This window comes from Jaculus jaculus, chromosome 15 (genome assembly GCF_020740685.1).
Source record: "Jaculus jaculus isolate mJacJac1 chromosome 15, mJacJac1.mat.Y.cur, whole genome shotgun sequence".
In the NCBI taxonomy this organism is placed as follows: Eukaryota; Metazoa; Chordata; class Mammalia; order Rodentia; family Dipodidae; genus Jaculus; species Jaculus jaculus.
Window position 1 is genome coordinate 75,019,595 of NC_059116.1, and position 17,100 is coordinate 75,036,694.

Genomic DNA, 17,100 nt, shown 5'->3' on the forward strand with positions numbered 1-17,100 from the left:
ACGCCATCCGTATTTCTTCCTTTGAGAATGCTCTATTTAGCTCCATAGCCCATTTTTTATTTGGCTTGTTTGATTTCTTATTATTTAACTTTTTGAGTTCTTTGTATATCCTAGATATTAATCCTCTATCAGATGTATAGCTGGCAAAGATTTTTTCCCATTCTGTAGGTAGCCTCTTTGCTTTATTCAGTGTCCTTTGCTGTACAAAATCTTGGTAATTTCATGAGGTCCCAGTGGTTAATCTGTGGTTTTATTGCCTGAGCAATTGGGGTTATTTTCAGAAAGTCTTTGCCAAGGCCAGTATGTTGAAGGGTTTCCCCTACTTTTTCCTCTAGCACTTTCAGAGTTTCAGGTCCTTAGTCCATTTGGACTTAATTCTTATTCATGGCGAGAGAGAAGAATCTATTTTTATCCTTCTACAGGTACATATCCAGTTTTCCCAACACCGTTTGCTGAAGAGGCTGTCTTTTCTCCAATGAGTATTTTTGGCATTTTTATCGAATATCAGGTGGCTATAGCTACCTGGGCTTACATCTGGGTCCTCTATTCTGTTCCACTGATCTACATGTCTGTTTTTGTGCAAGTACCATGCTGTTTTTGTTACTATGGCTCTGTAGTATAGGTTAAAATCAGGTATGGTGATACCACCAGCCTTATTTTTGTTGCTCAGTATTATTTTAGATATTCAATGTTTTTTGTGATTCCAAATGAATTTTTGGATTTTTTTTTCTATTTCCATGAAGAATGCCTTTGGAATTTTGATAGGGATTGCATTCAATGTGTAGATTGCTTTTGGTAAGATTGCCATTTTCACAATATTGATTTTTTCTAATCCAGGAACAAGGGATGTTTCTCCACTTTCTAGTGTCTTCTGCAATTTCTCGCTTGAGTGTTTTAAAGTTCTCATTGTAGAGATTCTTTACTCCCTTGCTTAGGTTTATTCCAAGGTACTTTTTTTTTTTTTTGATGCAATTGTGAATGGGAGTGATTCTCTGATTTCATCCTCTGTGTGTTTGTTGTAAGCATATAGGAATGCTACCGATTTCTGTGTTATTTTGTATCCTGCTACATGGCTGTAGGTGTTTATCAGCTCTTAACAGTTTGCTGGTAGACTCTTTAAGGTCCTTTATATATAGAATCACCCAACTACTTTTTAATACATTTTTTTTTTCCTTCCAGCACTGAAGATTGAACCTAAAGCCTGGTGTGCAGGCACTGTACCCCTTAGCTGCATGCCGGTCTTAAATTTTGTTTTTTCGAGGCAGGGTCTCACTCTAGCCCAGGCTGACCTCCGCTTCAGTCTTAAATTTTACACTCTGAACTGGATATGATTTTCCGTATGTATCATTCTGATTTTAGTTGGTGCATCCTGAGCACTGATGCTCCCCATTTCATGAGCTATTGTCCATTTGTACACTTCAGTGCTGCTCAGACTTCTAAGCATTTTTAAAGATAGAAAGCTGTGTTAATTTTTGATTTTTTTTCAGATATATATACATTACATGTATTTCCTCTCAGTTGGTGGCCTTTGTCTTAAGAAGTTATAAACACACACACACACACACACACACACACACGTTTCTGAGACAGCTTATGTATCTCAAACTGGCTTTGAGCTCACCAGATGACCTTGAACTTGGCCTTCTCTTGTCTCCATCTCCTGAGTGCTGAGATGACAGCCTGTCGATGAGGTGCTGGTGGTCAGACCCAGGCTCTGTGCATGCCAAGCAAGCAAGCACTACATCCCCAGTAGAAGGTTCACATTGTCATAAAGCCCACTAAACAAATTTTCTCTTTGCATGTTAAATGCATTTGAGTCCTAGCTAAGAAATGTGTGCTTAACAAGTAAGGACACAAAGAGAAATTATGTAGCTCTACTATTGAATATGAATCTATGGTATATCTGAAATAATGATCATGTGGAATGAGGTAGGGCTTTTCCTTTTTTCCCTCTGTTGACAATAGTGGTTCTAGCTCCATTTGTTAAAAATGTTGATATATAAGTAAATTAGCCATATATTTGGATCTACTTGTGAACAATTTTGTTTTCAACGTGGGGTCTCACTCTAGCCCAAGTTGTCCCAGAACTCACTTTGAAGCCCAGACTGGCCTTGAACTTGTAGCAATGCTCCTACCTCTGCCTCTCCAGTGCTGGAGAGATGGCTTAGTGGCTAAGGTGCTTGCCTGCAAAGCCAAAGGACTCAGGTTCAGTTCCCGGGGACCCATGTACCCACATAAGTCAGGTACATAAGGTGGTCTGGAGTTGTTTGCAGTGGCTGGAAGCCCTTGTGTACCTATTCTCTACCTCTCCCTCTTTCCTGTGCGTGTCTCAAACAATAAATATATAAAGGATTAAATTATTAAATAAATAAATCATTTTACAAAAGCAGATCAAGGAAGGAACTCCTTTGGGCTTTCTGAGATTTCCCCCCAAAATAGGGCCTCACTCTAGCTCAGGCTGACCTGGAATTCACTACGCAGGCTCAGGGTGGCCTTGAACTCACAGCAATCCTCCCACCTCTGCCTTCAGAGTGCTGGGATTAAGGGTGTGCGGCACCCCGCTGGCCTCCCCCCACCCCTTTTTTTGAGGCAGGGTCTCACGATAGCTCAGGCAGACCTGGATCTCACTGTGGGGCCCTAGCTGCCCTTTGACTTCATCAGTCCTCCTGCTGTAGCCTCGTGAGTGCTGGGATTAAAGCGGGTTACACCACCATGCCTGGCTCGTCAGTGCTTTTTCTTTTTTTTTTTTAATTATTTATTTATTTATTTGAGAGCGACAGACACAAAGAGAGAGACAGATAGAGGGAAAGAGAGAGAATGGGCGTGCCAGGGCTTCCAGCCTCTGCAAACGAACTCCAGACGTGTGTGCCCCCTTGTGCATCTGGCTAACGTGGGACCTGGGGAACTGGGCCTCGAACCGGGGTCCTTAGGCTTCACAGGGAAGTGCTTAACCACTGAGCCATCTCTCCAGCCCAGTGCTTTGTTTTTTTAAGGTAGGATCTTTACTGTAGTTCAGGAAGACCTGGCATTCACTCTGGGATTAAAGGTGTGTACCACCATGACCGGCATTTACTTGGTATTATGGTGAACTCTGAAACATTGGTTCACGTTTTTTACTCTTTATGTTGTAATTCATGCTTTTGTGACATAAGCTGACATTTTTTCTAGAAGGAAATTGAATTGATATATATTTCCTATAATTCATTCAGATTTAAGAAGGGAGACTTAAGCAGTTGAAGCTGTATTATAATTGAGATTTAAAATTTTTTTTTTTAGGTTAAGTGCCATTTATGGGGGTACCTACATGCTGAATAAACCAATTGAAGAGATCATTGTGCAAAATGGAAAAGTGGTTGGTGTAAAATCTGAAGGAGAGGTAAGTAACTTACAACTTGAAAAATGCTGCATTCTTGTGAAGAAAATTATACTATCTACTAAGTACTTATTTTGGTATGGACATTGATGAAGTACAGAGTTTTGTTTTTTTTGTTTTTGTTTTTTCCCTTTGAAGATAGGGTCCTGCTCTAAGCCTAGCTAACCTGGAACTCACTCTGTACCTACAGACTGCTCTTGAACTCATAGTGATCTTCCTTTCTCTGCCTCCCACATTCTGGGATTAAGGTGTTTGCCATCACTTAGATTTTTTTTGTAAATTTTGTTGTGTTTCTTTGAGATAGGGTCTCTATAGCTCAGGCTGACCTGGAATTCACTATCTAGTCTCAGGGTGGCCTCGAACTCATGACGATCCTCCTACCTCTGCCTCCTGAATGCTGGGATTAAAGGTGTGCGCCACCACACCCGACTTTTGGTAAAATATTTATTTATTTGCAAGCAGAGAGAGACATACAGAGAGAATGGGCCTGCCAGTGGCAGCCACTGCAAATGAACTCGACACACATGCGTGCCTTCATGCATGTGGCTTTACATGGGCGTGTGGAATCCAACCCTGGGGCTCAGTCTTCACAGGCAAGCGTCCTAACCCCGAGCTGCTTTCTCTCAGCCCCAGAACATGATTTCTTAAAGCCCTCTCCAAGGTTTTCTTTCATTCCACTCTTTCTTTTGGGTGGTTTTTTTCTTTATTTTTCCTGAGTCTTTTTATTAGGTATCCATAATTATAAATCAGAAGCCATACTTCCCTCTCTCACTCCCATTCATTTCATTCTTTGTTCTCCGTGTTAGGAAACTTCAAGACTTTGATACAAAAGAGGGAGCTATACTGTTTTTTGTTTATTTATTTGAGAGTGACAGACAGAGAGAAAGACAGAGGGAGAGAAGGGAGAGAGAATGGGCACGCCAGGGCTTCCAGCCTCTGCAAACAAACTCCAGACGCGTGCGCCCCCTTGTACATCTGGCTAATGTGGGACCTGGGGAACCGAGCCTCGAACTGGGGTCCTTAGGCTTCACAGGCAAGCGCTTAACCGCTAAGCCATCTCTCCAGCCACTGAGGTTTGATTTAGGAAGCCTAGCCTTAAGATTATGACGACACGCCCTTGCAGTGTTAGTAGCGGAGTGATTCTTTACAGGTGTACACAGTTCTTACACCAACTCCAGGAAATCAAGTGTACTCATCTGCACAATTCTTCATCTTGTTTCCTCTGTTTTTGGTGGGTTGTTTTTTTTTTTCTTTTCCCCTTTTGAGGTAGGGTCTGTCTCTAGCCCAGGATGACCATGAATTCACTATGTAGGCTCAGGCTGGCCTTGAGCTCACAGCAATTCTCCTGCCTCCCATGTGATGAGATTAAAGGCATGCACCATTTATCTATTTATTTATAGTAAGAAACAGAAAGAACCAGTTTCTCCTACATCTTATTTGTGAGGAAGGAGGGAAAGCGTATGAGCATGTGCCAGGGTCTCTTGCCACTGCAAACAAACTCCAAGCATGTGCCACTTAGTGCATCTGTTTTTTTGTGGGTACTGGGGAATTGAATGCAGGCCATCAGGCCTGTAAGCAAGCAGGCACTGTGACCATTGAGCAGTCTCCGCAGCCCCTGTAATGTTCCTTTTAATGCTTTGTTGTAGATTGCTCGTTGCAAGCAGCTTATCTGTGACCCCAGCTATGTGAAAGATCGGGTAGAAAAAGTGGGCCAGGTGATTAGAGTTATCTGCATCCTCAGCCACCCCATCAAGAGCACCAATGACGCCAACTCCTGCCAGATCATTATTCCACAGAACCAAGTCAATCGAAAGTCAGGTGAGCTTGGAACACAGCACAGGTGGGCAGAATCTTGTTCGATTGCTTGCTTAATATTTTCTTCCAAACTCCTAACTTTACACACTGTAAATGCAGTGATGAGATTGTAGTTTACATGTGGGAAGCAAAATGTGAGCCTTGTAGTTTCTAGTAACCCTGTGTCACTGCACTGAGGTAGACTGTGATGCTCAGAGTCTGTCACCATGAGCAGTCTCCCAGCTCTGCCAGTGTCCGTCTGTGGGCCTTACTCATGCTCATGAGTTCTGCTGATACCACTGCCTTTCGATCTGATGACATGGGCTAATTCTGTACATGGTTGTGGTCTTCATGATTATATTTTAAATTTCACAGTATGTCAGAAAACAGTGTTTATCTCTGTGATTCAGATCAGAACTTGGCTCTAAAATTGTAGTTTCTTAAGTTTGATTTAATCAGCAATTTTTAGACATCAGATATTCTTAATTAGAAACCCTACATCTTAATTATGTAAACAATTCACATGAAAGAGGTTATCATCTTTTCAACAGCTAAGAGCTATCTGTATTATTTATTTCCCATATTTGAAATCGTATTTCTAGAACAAGGAATTGAGACTTAATTTTTGAGTGGTTCCTAAGATCTCTGGATCTGTGAAAAATCTAATAGCCCCAAAGGGAGAGCCTTACTTTACCCTAGGGCTCACTGTAGCTTTAGGCTAGCCTCAAACTCAGAGATCCTACTAACGCAGCATCCCAGGTACTGGCATGTGCCACCGTGCCCAGACCATAATTAAAGAAAACATTTATTTGCACGTGTTTGTGTATGGTTGCACCAGGGCCTGTTCAAACCAGATGCTTGTGCCACTTTTAGTGTCTGGCCTAAGTGCAGGCTTCCATCTTCCTAGCCCCAAATCCAGTGATTATTTTGTTCATACTTTTTATTGAAGAGAGAAGGAATGGGTGCACCAGGGTCTCCAGCCACTGTAAACAAACTCCAGATAGATGCACCACCTTGTGCATCTGGCTTATGTGTGTACTGGGCAATCAAAACTAGATCCTTAGGCTGCACAAGCAAGCACCTTAACCACTAAGCCATCCCTCTAGCCCTAATTATTTTTTATTTATTTATATTTATTTACTTGAGAGAGACAGAGAGAGAAAGAGGCAGACAAAGGGAGAATGGGAGCACCAGGGCCTCCAGCCACTGCAAATGAACTCCAGACGTGTGTGCCCCCTTGTGCATCTGGCTAACGTGGGTCCTGGGAAATCAAGCCTGGAACCAGGGTCCTTAGGCTTCACAGACAAGCGCTTAACTGCTAAGCCATCTCTCCAGCCTGAAATTATTGTTTTTTAAATTCAAATTATACTTCTTTAGAGCAGTGCTGTATATGTAATGCCTTCTCAAATACTAAATTAAATATTAAAAATTTAGTTTTTAGTCAGGCGTGGTGGCACATGCCTTTAATCCCAGCACTTGGGAGGCAGAGGTAGGAGGATCACCGAGAGTTCAAGGCCACCCTGAGAATACGTAGTGAATTCCAGGTCAGCCTGGACCAGAGTGAGACTCTACCGTTATTTTATTTTCCCAAACCCAAGAATACTTTAAATCTGCAAATTTTACATTTATTCTTTTGTTGTTGTTTTTGTTTTTTGAGATAGGCAATCTTCCTACCTCTGCCTCCCAAGTGCTGGGATTAAAGGCATGCACCACCACTCCCGGCTTCATTTTTGCTCTTAGTGGGCGCACCAAGGCCTCTACCACAGCACACGAACTCCAGATGCATGTACCACCTTGTGCATCTGGCTCACTTGGATACTGGAGAATCAAATCTGGGTCCTCAGGCTTCACAGGCCTTAAACACTAAGCCATCTTTCCAGCCCTAATCTGCAAGTTAATTTCTTTCATGAATAAATGAAGAAATCAGTACTTACTAAATCCTTTTTTAGCCTTTCACAACCTTTCCAGGGCTGGAGAGATGGCTCACTGTTTAAAGACATGTGCTTGCAAAGCCTGAAGACCTGGGTTTGATTCCCCAGTACCTACATAAAGCCAGATGCAAAGTGGTGCATGTGTCTGGAGTTAAGAATGGTAGGAGGCTCTGGCATGTGCATACTCACTGTCTACCTATCTCCCTCCATTTCTCTCAAATAAATGAAATTTATGGAACATTATCCAAACCATAACAAGGCTAAGAGAAATTTCAAGTTATTAAGTATTTTTCCAGGGTTCAGTTCTTTTCCATATAGATCTTAGGTTTCCAAGAGCTTGCCTATTCCAGGTAATATATATATTTTTTTGTATTTGTTTTTCAATTTTTTGAGGTTGGCTCTCACTGTAGCCCAGGCTAACCTGGAATTTACTATGTAGCACTGAAATCACAGTGATCCTTCTACCTCTGCCTCCCAAGTGCTGTCTCTAGGTAAGTTATAATTGAAATGAACTTTGAGTGGTCTGTGGCCGCAGCTTGCCATCTTGAGCTTGTGTGCTGTTTTGTCTCTAGATATCTACGTTTGCGTGATCTCCTTTGCACACAATGTGGCAGCGCAGGGCAAGTACATTGCCATTGTCAGTACAACCGTGGAGACCAAGGAGCCTGAGAAAGAGGTCAGGCCAGCGCTGGAGCTTTTGGAACCAATTGAACAGAAGTAAGTGTTGGGCTTTGATGTTAACTGAAGCCAAGTCTGGCCTTGGTATCTGCTCTGTAGTTTAGTGACCATGGAAAGAAGACACCCTTTGGCTGCTGGGCTTACAGCATCTCATCTCTGTCATTCTTATCCTTTGGGCTTAGAAATTCAGGCAACACAGAGCCGTTGTGTGGGACCACCTAACCTGTCAATTTACTTACGCCCTGTGCAGGTTTGTTAGCATCAGTGATCTCTTTGTGCCTAAAGATCTGGGAACAGAGAGCCAGGTGAGTGTTGTCAGCTTGGAAGGCTTATCAGGCTTTATTAAGAAACAAGCCCAAAGTTTTAAGTGTTTGTAATTATTATTTCCAGATCTTTATTTCCCGTGCATATGATGCTACAACTCACTTTGAGACAACCTGTGACGACATTAAAGACATCTACAAAAGGATGACAGGATCTGAGTTTGACTTTGAAGAAATGAAACGCAAGAAGAATGACATTTATGGGGAAGACTAACAGCAGTACACGTTAATTAGGACAAATTTTAAATTTGGCAAATAATGTACATTGTATGAAATCAATATTGCAAGGCCTGCTTTTATAATCAGAATGGAGATTGAAGAGCGCTGTATCAGTAAACGCTCCTTCCCAGCACTTTTCTAATATCATGTATTAACTTGTCAAAATTGGTCAGTTCTGTTCCACTTAACCAAACTGGCTTTTTTTCCTAGTGAAGGAACAGTTCTTAACAAATACTGTTATCAATAGAGAACTGGACACAGTATTTATATCTTTTAATCAGTGTAACTTTGCAATTGTGGGCTTCTGCTCAAAAACTGGATCCATACAATTTGTGCCATCTTGATGTTGAGTCTAAGTTGAATGTTCCAGAGTCTAGGGCAGCATCACCACATTTTCCCTATATTTCATGTTACACGAGGGATTATAGCAGGGCCCAAATAGGATAGCGACGGGTTTGGTTTATTTCGGCATAAACTGCTCACCCTGGAGGAAGCCAGCAGTACATGGTTTTATCCTGGTAAAATTGATGAGAAAGGGCAAGGAATTTATCAAACAGCAAGTCAAATGTACAAGCATCTCTTTAATCCCACATGTGGCTTCTTCAATGGACCAAGCTGCAAGGCAGTATTGATTTGACAGAGCCTCTATTTCAATGATGTTTGTGTCAAAATGGCTCCAAATGATTTCTGTACTGCAAAATAAAGCCAAACTCAACACCACTGCTCTCTGTACTGGTCTTTGTGTTGATTTCAGAGGAGCTGAGCGCATGACAGGGACGAGACTGCACAGCACAGGTGCAGGCAGTGTGTCTCCCGAGCTGGAGGATTCTGTCCTCTGGCTTCCTTTCTTCTTTTTTAAAATTACTTATTAGGGCTGGAGAGATGGCGTAGCGGTTAAGCGCTTGCCTGTGAAGCCTAAGGACCCTGGTTCGAGGCTCGGTTCCCCAGGTCCCACGTTAGCCAGATGCCCAAGGGGGCGCACGCATCTGGAGTTCGTTTGCAGAGTCTGGAAGCCCTGGCGCGCCCATTCCCTTTCTCTCCCTCTATCTGTCTTTCTCTCTGTGTCTGCCGCTCTTAAATAAATAAATAAATAAGATTAAAAAAAAATAAAATTACTTATTGACAACATCCATTGTTGTAGAAAATATCCCATGGTAACTCCCTCCCTCCCCCCACTTTCCCTTTTGAAACTCCACTCTCCATCCTATCCCGTCCCCCTCTCAATCAGTCTCTTTTATTTTGATGTCATGAAAATTTCCTCCTATTATGACAGTCTTGTGGAGGTAGTGTCAGGCACTGAGGTCATGGGTATCCAGGTCACTTTGTGTCTGGAGGAGCACATTGTAAGGAGTCCTACCCTTCCTTTGGCTCTTACATTCTTTCTGCCATCTCTTCTGCAACAGACGCTGAGCCATGGAGGGTGTGATAGAGATATTTCAGTGCTGAGCACTCCTGTCACTTCTTCCCAGCACTGCCTTCGAAGTCATTCCAAGGTCACTGCCATCTGAAAAGAGAAGGTTCTCTACCAAAAGTCAGAGTAGCATTAAAATAGAGAAGTGCTTACTGGGCAGTTTGATGAGCATAGTACATACATTTACCCAGACACCAGCAGGTGTTACACCCCTAGGGCTCGTGACTTCCGCCACAGGTTTTCAGTACCAGGGCTGTATCCCCCCCCCCCCCATTGGAGCCACTATTGCACCCCTTAGCTCATTCGGCCTGGCTGTCCAAATATAAGGCTTTACAAGTGTCCACTGTTGATTACCTCCACTGGTGGACCCCCACCCCCCCCCACTGAACTGCATTGCAGGATAGCTTTTTCCAGCTCTGTCAGCTGGTCTACATGGGAGGCTTTCAGCAAGATTTCTCACTAACCTTGCAGCCCAAGTATGTGGAGTCTGCAGCGATAGGGTCTTACCATCTATTGCAGTCAGGTTCACATTGCTGGTAGAATCATCCACTTGAGAGCAGCTTGTGGGATAAAAGAGGTTTATTTTGGCTGGAGGGGGAAGCTCCATGATGGCAGAGATGAGTAGAGGGTGGACATCACCCCCTGGTATAACACCCATAAGCCCACCCCCAACAATACACTGCCTCCAGGAGGCATTAATTCCAAAGTCTCCATCACCTGGGAACCTAGCATTCAGAACACTTAAGTTTATGGGGCACACCTGAATCAAACCACCACATTCTGCCCCTGACCTCCATAAACTGAAAAGCATATATGATGTAAAATGCAGTACATGCACCCAACTTTAAGTCTCCATAATTTTCATCAATTCCAATGATGTTCATACATCCCCATAGTACAAGATCTTCTAACTGAGCCATAATACCCCCCCCAAAAAAAAAACCATAATGGCACAGAATAAACATTCACCCAGCAAAAGATGGCATTGGGCATAGCAAAGAAATATTCCACCAATACAATATTTAAAACAACCAGGGCAAACATCAAAGGAGTTTTAAGTCCAATAATTCTAACCAGCAGCAAGTCTCTGGCATTCCAATTCCGCCCCTCCAGCTAGGCTACTCACAGTCCTGGAAAACTTCATCCAGGCAGACAGCTCCTCGGCAGCCATCTGGTGGTCCCAGCATCCCCACTGCAACCCACAGTTCATCCTCACAGCCCCATGGGGTCTCTATGCAGGCATCCAGCAAACCTTCACATTGCCCATGGCCATTTCCAAAACACAAGACCGTGTTGCAAACTCAATGACCCTCTTTCCTGCACTACTTATACTCCACAATATCAGGGAGGGTGCCAATTTGTTAATCCAGGGGGAATAAAGCAGACTTTGAAGAACAGGACACTCCTTGAGAACTCAGGCCTCTTCAAGAGTCGACATTCTTGTTGCCCCAGTGCAGGTCACCTGGCCCAATCTCAAAGGTTGAAATCTCGCAATTGCAGCTGAATGGGCAACAATTCACCCAAAGATTTTTTTTTTTTTCTGTGCCATATCCCTCTGCTCACACCAGTTCATTCCTATGCAAAGCAACCCAACACAACTTCTCAGGGCACGTGGCCATAATGGCAAGCTTTTCACACAAACTGCCTCTAGTCCAGTCCAAGCAAAGCTCTTTCTCATCCTCATAATCCAAACCTTACAGTTCATAGTTCTTACTGCATTCAAGTCTTTCAACTCTGACCAGAATAGTCCATCAAGCTGTACTTACAGCACTGCAAGGTGTCTCTTAGGCCAAGGTTTCAATTCCTTCCATATGCCTCTTAAAAATCAGCTCCAAAAGGCCAAAGCCACACAGTCAGGTGTCTAGCAGCAATCCCACTCCTCGGTACTACTTTACTATTAGGTTCTCATTGCTGGTAGAAATCACCCAACCAAGAGCAGCTTGTGGGAAAAAAGAGGTTTATTTTGCTTTGCAGGCTCAAGGGGACGCTCCATGATGGCAGGGAAAACATGAGCAGAGGGTGGACATCAACCCCTGCTAACATAAGGTAGACAACAGGAACAGGAGAGTGCCAAACAGTGTTAAGGGGACACTAAGCTATAACACCCATAAGCCCACCCCCAATAATACACTGCATCCAGGAAGCCTTTATTCCCAAATCTCCATCAGCTGGGAACCTAGCATTCAGCACACCTAAGTTTATGGGGAACACCCGAGTCAAACCACCACACCATCTATTCCTGGTGGGAAACCAAGAGCCTTGGCAATGGCCTGTAATGTTTTGGGTGTATCAAGGACCTCCCAGGCCAACAACTGGCCAGAAGGTACCCCACCCCTGGTACTGAAAATTTTCTATTAACAATCTGTGGCTTCTGGGTGTTCCATTGTCCAAAAATGTAGGTTTCCATGTGACTTATTTATGTTCTTGGATTTTTTTTTTTTTTTTTTTGAGGTAGGGTCTCACTCTAGCCCATACTGACCTGGAATACACTATGTAGACTCAGGGTGGCCTTGAAATCATGGCCATCCTCCTACCTCGGCCTCCCCAGTGCTGGCATTAAGAGTACACCACCACACCCCGCTTCCTCTTAGATTTTGATTAGCGCTCCCTCCACCTTCCCTTTACTCAAGTCTCTTCCCCTGACCTCACTTAGGCCTTTCCATCCCCATTAATCTGTTGTTCTACTTATATATATACAATACCATCATATTAAGTGCCCCTCCCTTCACGTTAAAAAAAGTATATATATATTTATTTTTGTTATTTGAGGTAGGGTCTCACTCTAGCCCAGGCTGACCTGGAATTCACTATGGAGTCTCAGGGTGGCCTTGAACTCATGGCGATCCTCCTACCTCTGCCTCCCAAGTGCTGGGATTAAAGGCATGCGCCACCACGACCAGCCCTAAAAATATTTATTTATTTGACAGGAGAGGAGAGAATGGGCACGCCAAGGCTCCAGCCATTGCAAATGAACTCCAGACGCATGCGCCCCCTCGTGCATCTGATTAACATGGTCCTGGGGAATTGAACCTGGTTCCTTTGGCTTTGCAGGCAAACGCCTTAACTGCTAAGCCATTCCTCCAGCCCCACAAGTAGTGATTTTAAACAATTGTTTTAATTTTTTATTTTCAAGCTGAGATAAAGAAAATGGGTATGCATCCCAAGGCCTCTTGGTGGTGCAAAATGACTCCAGATGTATGTGCCACCATGTATATGGGCCTGGCTCCATAGGTACTGGGCAACTGAACCTGGGCCTTACACAAGCAAGTGCCTTTGACCTCTGAGCCATCTCTCCAGCCCAAGACAAGTGTTCCTGCCAGGGGTGGTGATGCATGACTTTAGTCCTAGCACGCCAGAGGCTGAGGCAGAGAAGTACTGCAGTGAGTTCAAGGCCAGGCTGAGAGTACAGAGTGAGACTCCACCTTGGAGAAAACAGTAAGTCTGTATCAAGTGACAAAACTGAGTGTCATAAAGTTTTAAAAAAAACCAAAGCTGGACATGGTGGTTCATGCTTTTAATCCCAGCTTTTGGGGGAGGCTGAGGTAGGATAGCTGTGAGTTTGAGGGTACATAGTGAATTCCAGGTCCTACTTGGAAAAACAAAAACCCTAAGAAAAAAGTAGAACAGACGCCCTAGCTAGTAGCTTTCATGTGATTTGCTAGCCGTTTTTCATACTGCTGTTCACTCTGCATGATTGATGCTCACCATTGAGAGGTAGGCTGCAAGTAATGGGGCCAGGGTGAAAATTCATACTGATTTTTCCTGCTGATGTTTTGATTTGGATCACTTTGTTACCGGACTAGCTTGTGCACTGTGGAAACCAGTAACAGCAGCTCCCTAGGATGATAGCCAATATCTGTAGACACCTCAGTCACTGCTGTACCTACAGAGCAAATTTCAAAGGTACTTTAAATGTAAGCAAAGGCCCAAGTTGGATTAGTGAATCATAAAAAGAACCAGAATATTCTTGTTTTTTATTTTGGGTTTTTCAAGGCAGGCTGACCTGGAATTCACTATGTAGTCTGAGGGTGGACTCAAACTCATAGCAATCCTCCTTCCTACCTCTGCCTCCCAAATGCTGGGATTAAAGGCGTGTGCCACCAGGCCTGGTACTATTCTTGTATTCTTTACTTAATGTATTTATTGAACACTTTATGTGCTATGCCACTGTGCACCAAGATGATGACAGAAGCGGGTCCCCTGGGGGAAGCTCATAGTTTAGGGGAGACATACTCCTCACTACGGTTTAAAAGCTACAGAACAGGCAGTGTGGAAACACAAAGGTAGCCATGTGGGTATTAGGGGAGGGGCTATGAGCAAGAAGAGGGAAAATATTTGAGGTGTGACTTGCAGAGAGTCACGTGTTTGGCAGGCAATTAAATGTTACTTTAGTAGTATCAAAGTAATTTACCAAATACAGATATGAGCTCCTCAGTCAATTCTTGTTCTTAGGAGATAAAGAAAATGATCTGAGCTACTTGTGAACAGTCTCCTGAAAAAACAAGCAGCAAAATTGAGAGAGAAAGAGGGAGGGAGAATGAGCATGCCAAAGCCTCTAGTCACTGCAAAGGAACTCCAGACACATGTGCCACTTTGAGCATCTGGCTTACATGGGTTCTGGGGAATTGAACCTGAGTCCTTAGGTTTCACAGGCAAGTCCCTTAACCACTAAGCCATTTCTCCAAACCCAAAACTGACACTTAGAAAAATTACTTATTTGAGGATAAAGAGGCAGATAGAGAATGGGCGCACCAGGGCCTCCAGCCACTACAAACGAACTCCAGACACATGTACCACCTTGTGCATTTGGCTTATGTGGGTCCTGGGGAATTGAACCCGAGTCCTTTGGCTTGGCAGGCAAGAGCCTTAATCACTAAGCCATCTCTCCAGTCCCCAAACTGGCATGTTTATTAAGTAGGAATGACTTGCCTAGGCCATTGACAGGGACAACTGAACTTTCCTTTGTGCACGTGAATGTGGTCAGGGTACTGACCTTTGGAAAGGAAAGAACACAATACAAGGGGACTGTGGTAACCAGAGCAACAAGAGTCCAGTCCAAAATCTATCTTGCACGATTTCTCTGAAAGCTAGTTGTTTCTCTATCAATTGGCCTAAAAATTGCTAAGAAGTTTAATTTTCACTATAAAATCACCACAAAAGCAGTTGAATAATTTTTAGTTGTCTTTATTATAAAAATGAAACAAATTACTTACAAAAACCTTTGTTTCAAATAGTACCTTATAAATGGCGTTTTGCTTGATGTTGTGTTTTAAAGATTACTATAGAAATTATCTCTAGTATCATAAATAAATGATTATTTTTCCCCAGAGGAGTGATTCTGTAGTGCAGTATATTAGAAATACTGAGCAAATGAAAAAGTTATAAATTTGTGCCACTTATGAAAAAAACCTTTGTGTAGTGTTTTTTTTTTTTTTATGTTAACAACAACAAAAAAAAACCATTTAGGATTATAAATTTAATTTTTTTTTGTTTTTTTTTTTTTGTTTTTCGAGGTAAGGTCTCACTCTTGACCAGGCTGACCTGGAGTTTACTATGTACTCTCAGGATGGCATTGAACTCATGGTGATCCTCCTACCTCTGCCTCCCAAGTGCTGGGATGAAAGGTGTGCGCCACCACGCCCAGCAAGATTATAAATTTTATGAGTGATAAAACATGAATACCATGCATTTCATACACCTTTTTGGCATTACTGTGTAAAAACAAAGCTATTAAAATAGATTTACTTTTTCTCTAATTGTGTAAACATGTAAAATTCTTGATTTCAATTGAAAGTTTTGGAGGCATGTTCAGAATGAAATAATTTATAACAGTACACAACATTTCAACCCAAAGCTAATGGCAACTGTGTCACTAGCAAAATACAAAAAAATAAAACATTGATTTTTCAAGAGAGTATTGTTCATGTGTATTTAGAGTTTCTAAAAACAAGAGGAAATACTCATTTGTTGTTAGCGTCCTCCAGGTCTATCTACGCTGTAACTCCAAAATGCAGGTGCATCACCTGTAGGAGCAAAATTGAGAAGTCAAAATGACCATGACATATTTTATAATGTGGGTGTCATCTGTAATGGGGCAAGCACCTATGCATCTTAAGGCTATACTGTGGTCTTACTCTGCCAACCCAGGTTAAGTGTTAGTGAAGTAGGCTGGTTATCTCATTTGTGATAATTAAGAATGGTAACAGCAATTCCACTCATTAATAAGTGAAAAAGTAAATATTTTAAACTTAAAATGTGAGATAATCCTGCCAAAAGCAGTTGCTGAACTATTTCCCTGTCCACTGCTAGTGACGCAGACTCATGACGGGGAGTTACACAGAGGTGCTTACCAATAGCTCCTCCGAAATGGAGAGGCTACCTTTTGCATATTTTCAATAAAGTAATTTACATCTGTAACAAGGATTCCATTACTTTCAAAGACTTCAGTGGACACAGCCGGCTTATCTGAAAAAAGAAAGTGAGACATGTCATTCACGTGTTCTTAAAAAACAGTGAGGTAGAGGAAGAGGAGGAAAGGCAGACCTGGTGACACCTGTTCTTCTCAGACAAGCCTCTGAAGACTGCCTTTTGCCTTTCCTTCCCTTTCCCCTTCCCTTCCCTTTCTCTTCCACGTGGTCTTTATGAAAAGCTTAGGCCAGATTCACAGAAATCTGTAGGAACTTGAAGGAAGTGCTTACAGAAGCTGACGAACCTTACTGGAGGACGCTTAGTTACACTCCCCTCAGCAGCCTTGTGTCATCTTACTTTGCATCTGTGCAGACAAAGCGTACTAAGTTTGTTCGTCGCTGTAAACCGTGGGGTTTACCCACATGTTTTAGTCATTCAATGGGTACTTGGAGGACATTTCTAAAAAACGACCTATTGGCATTCACTGAGCAACGATGGAGACTTTGGGCTGCATTTACCTGTTAGGAAGACAGCAAACCTGGTACTGGTATGCTGGATTTGCAGCTTTAACAAGCATTTCAAAATTCCTGCTTTTTTTGGCAACAGAGAGTCACAGTGGTGATAGTGAAGCAATTCAATGATATCTGCACTCTGGTATGACTTCAGGATCAAGTGCTTCTTCTGTGCAGTTGAATCCACTCTGGAAAATAGGAGCGCATGCTAATAATAGTAAAATTCATATTCCAGATAGATTTGTGGCCGTTTACTATTTTTTATTTTTCAAAGTAGGGTCTCACTCTGGCCCAGGCTGACCTGGAATTCACTCTGTATTCTCAGGGTGGCCTCAAACTCAGATGATCCTCCTACCTCTGCCTCCCGAGTGCTGGGATGAAAGGTGTGTGTCACCATGCTTAGCACCTTTATTTATTTATTTATTTTAAGGGAGGATCTTACTCTAGCTCA

At 42.8% G+C, this 17,100-nt stretch overlaps 2 protein-coding genes across 3 annotated transcripts in view; one reads left to right on the plus strand and one right to left on the minus strand.

Annotated features, from left to right (window-relative positions):
• Positions 1 to 9,038, plus strand: part of Gdi2 (GDP dissociation inhibitor 2) — a 34,395-nt gene extending 25,357 nt beyond the window's left edge. Inside the window, exons 7-11 of the mRNA XM_045135149.1 lie at positions 3,277 to 3,376; positions 5,020 to 5,191; positions 7,671 to 7,815; positions 8,027 to 8,081; positions 8,167 to 9,038. Coding sequence (XP_044991084.1) covers positions 3,277 to 3,376; positions 5,020 to 5,191; positions 7,671 to 7,815; positions 8,027 to 8,081; positions 8,167 to 8,313 — 619 coding nt within the window. The 3' untranslated portion in view covers positions 8,314 to 9,038. The remainder of the gene's footprint in view (positions 1 to 3,276; positions 3,377 to 5,019; positions 5,192 to 7,670; positions 7,816 to 8,026; positions 8,082 to 8,166) is intronic.
• Positions 9,039 to 15,536: 6,498 nt separating this feature from the next.
• Positions 15,537 to 17,100, minus strand: part of Tasor2 (transcription activation suppressor family member 2) — a 79,655-nt gene continuing 78,091 nt past the window's right edge. The window contains exons 18-20 of one of the 2 annotated variants that reach the window (XM_045134594.1): positions 16,656 to 16,837; positions 16,080 to 16,194; positions 15,537 to 15,752 (exon numbers count right to left, since the gene is read on the minus strand). In XM_045134594.1, the coding sequence (XP_044990529.1) occupies positions 15,749 to 15,752; positions 16,080 to 16,194; positions 16,656 to 16,837 (301 nt within the window). In that variant the 3' untranslated portion in view covers positions 15,537 to 15,748. Of the gene's footprint in view, positions 15,753 to 16,075; positions 16,195 to 16,655; positions 16,838 to 17,100 lie in introns of those variants that run through there. The other variant, XM_045134595.1, reaches the window with a different exon arrangement.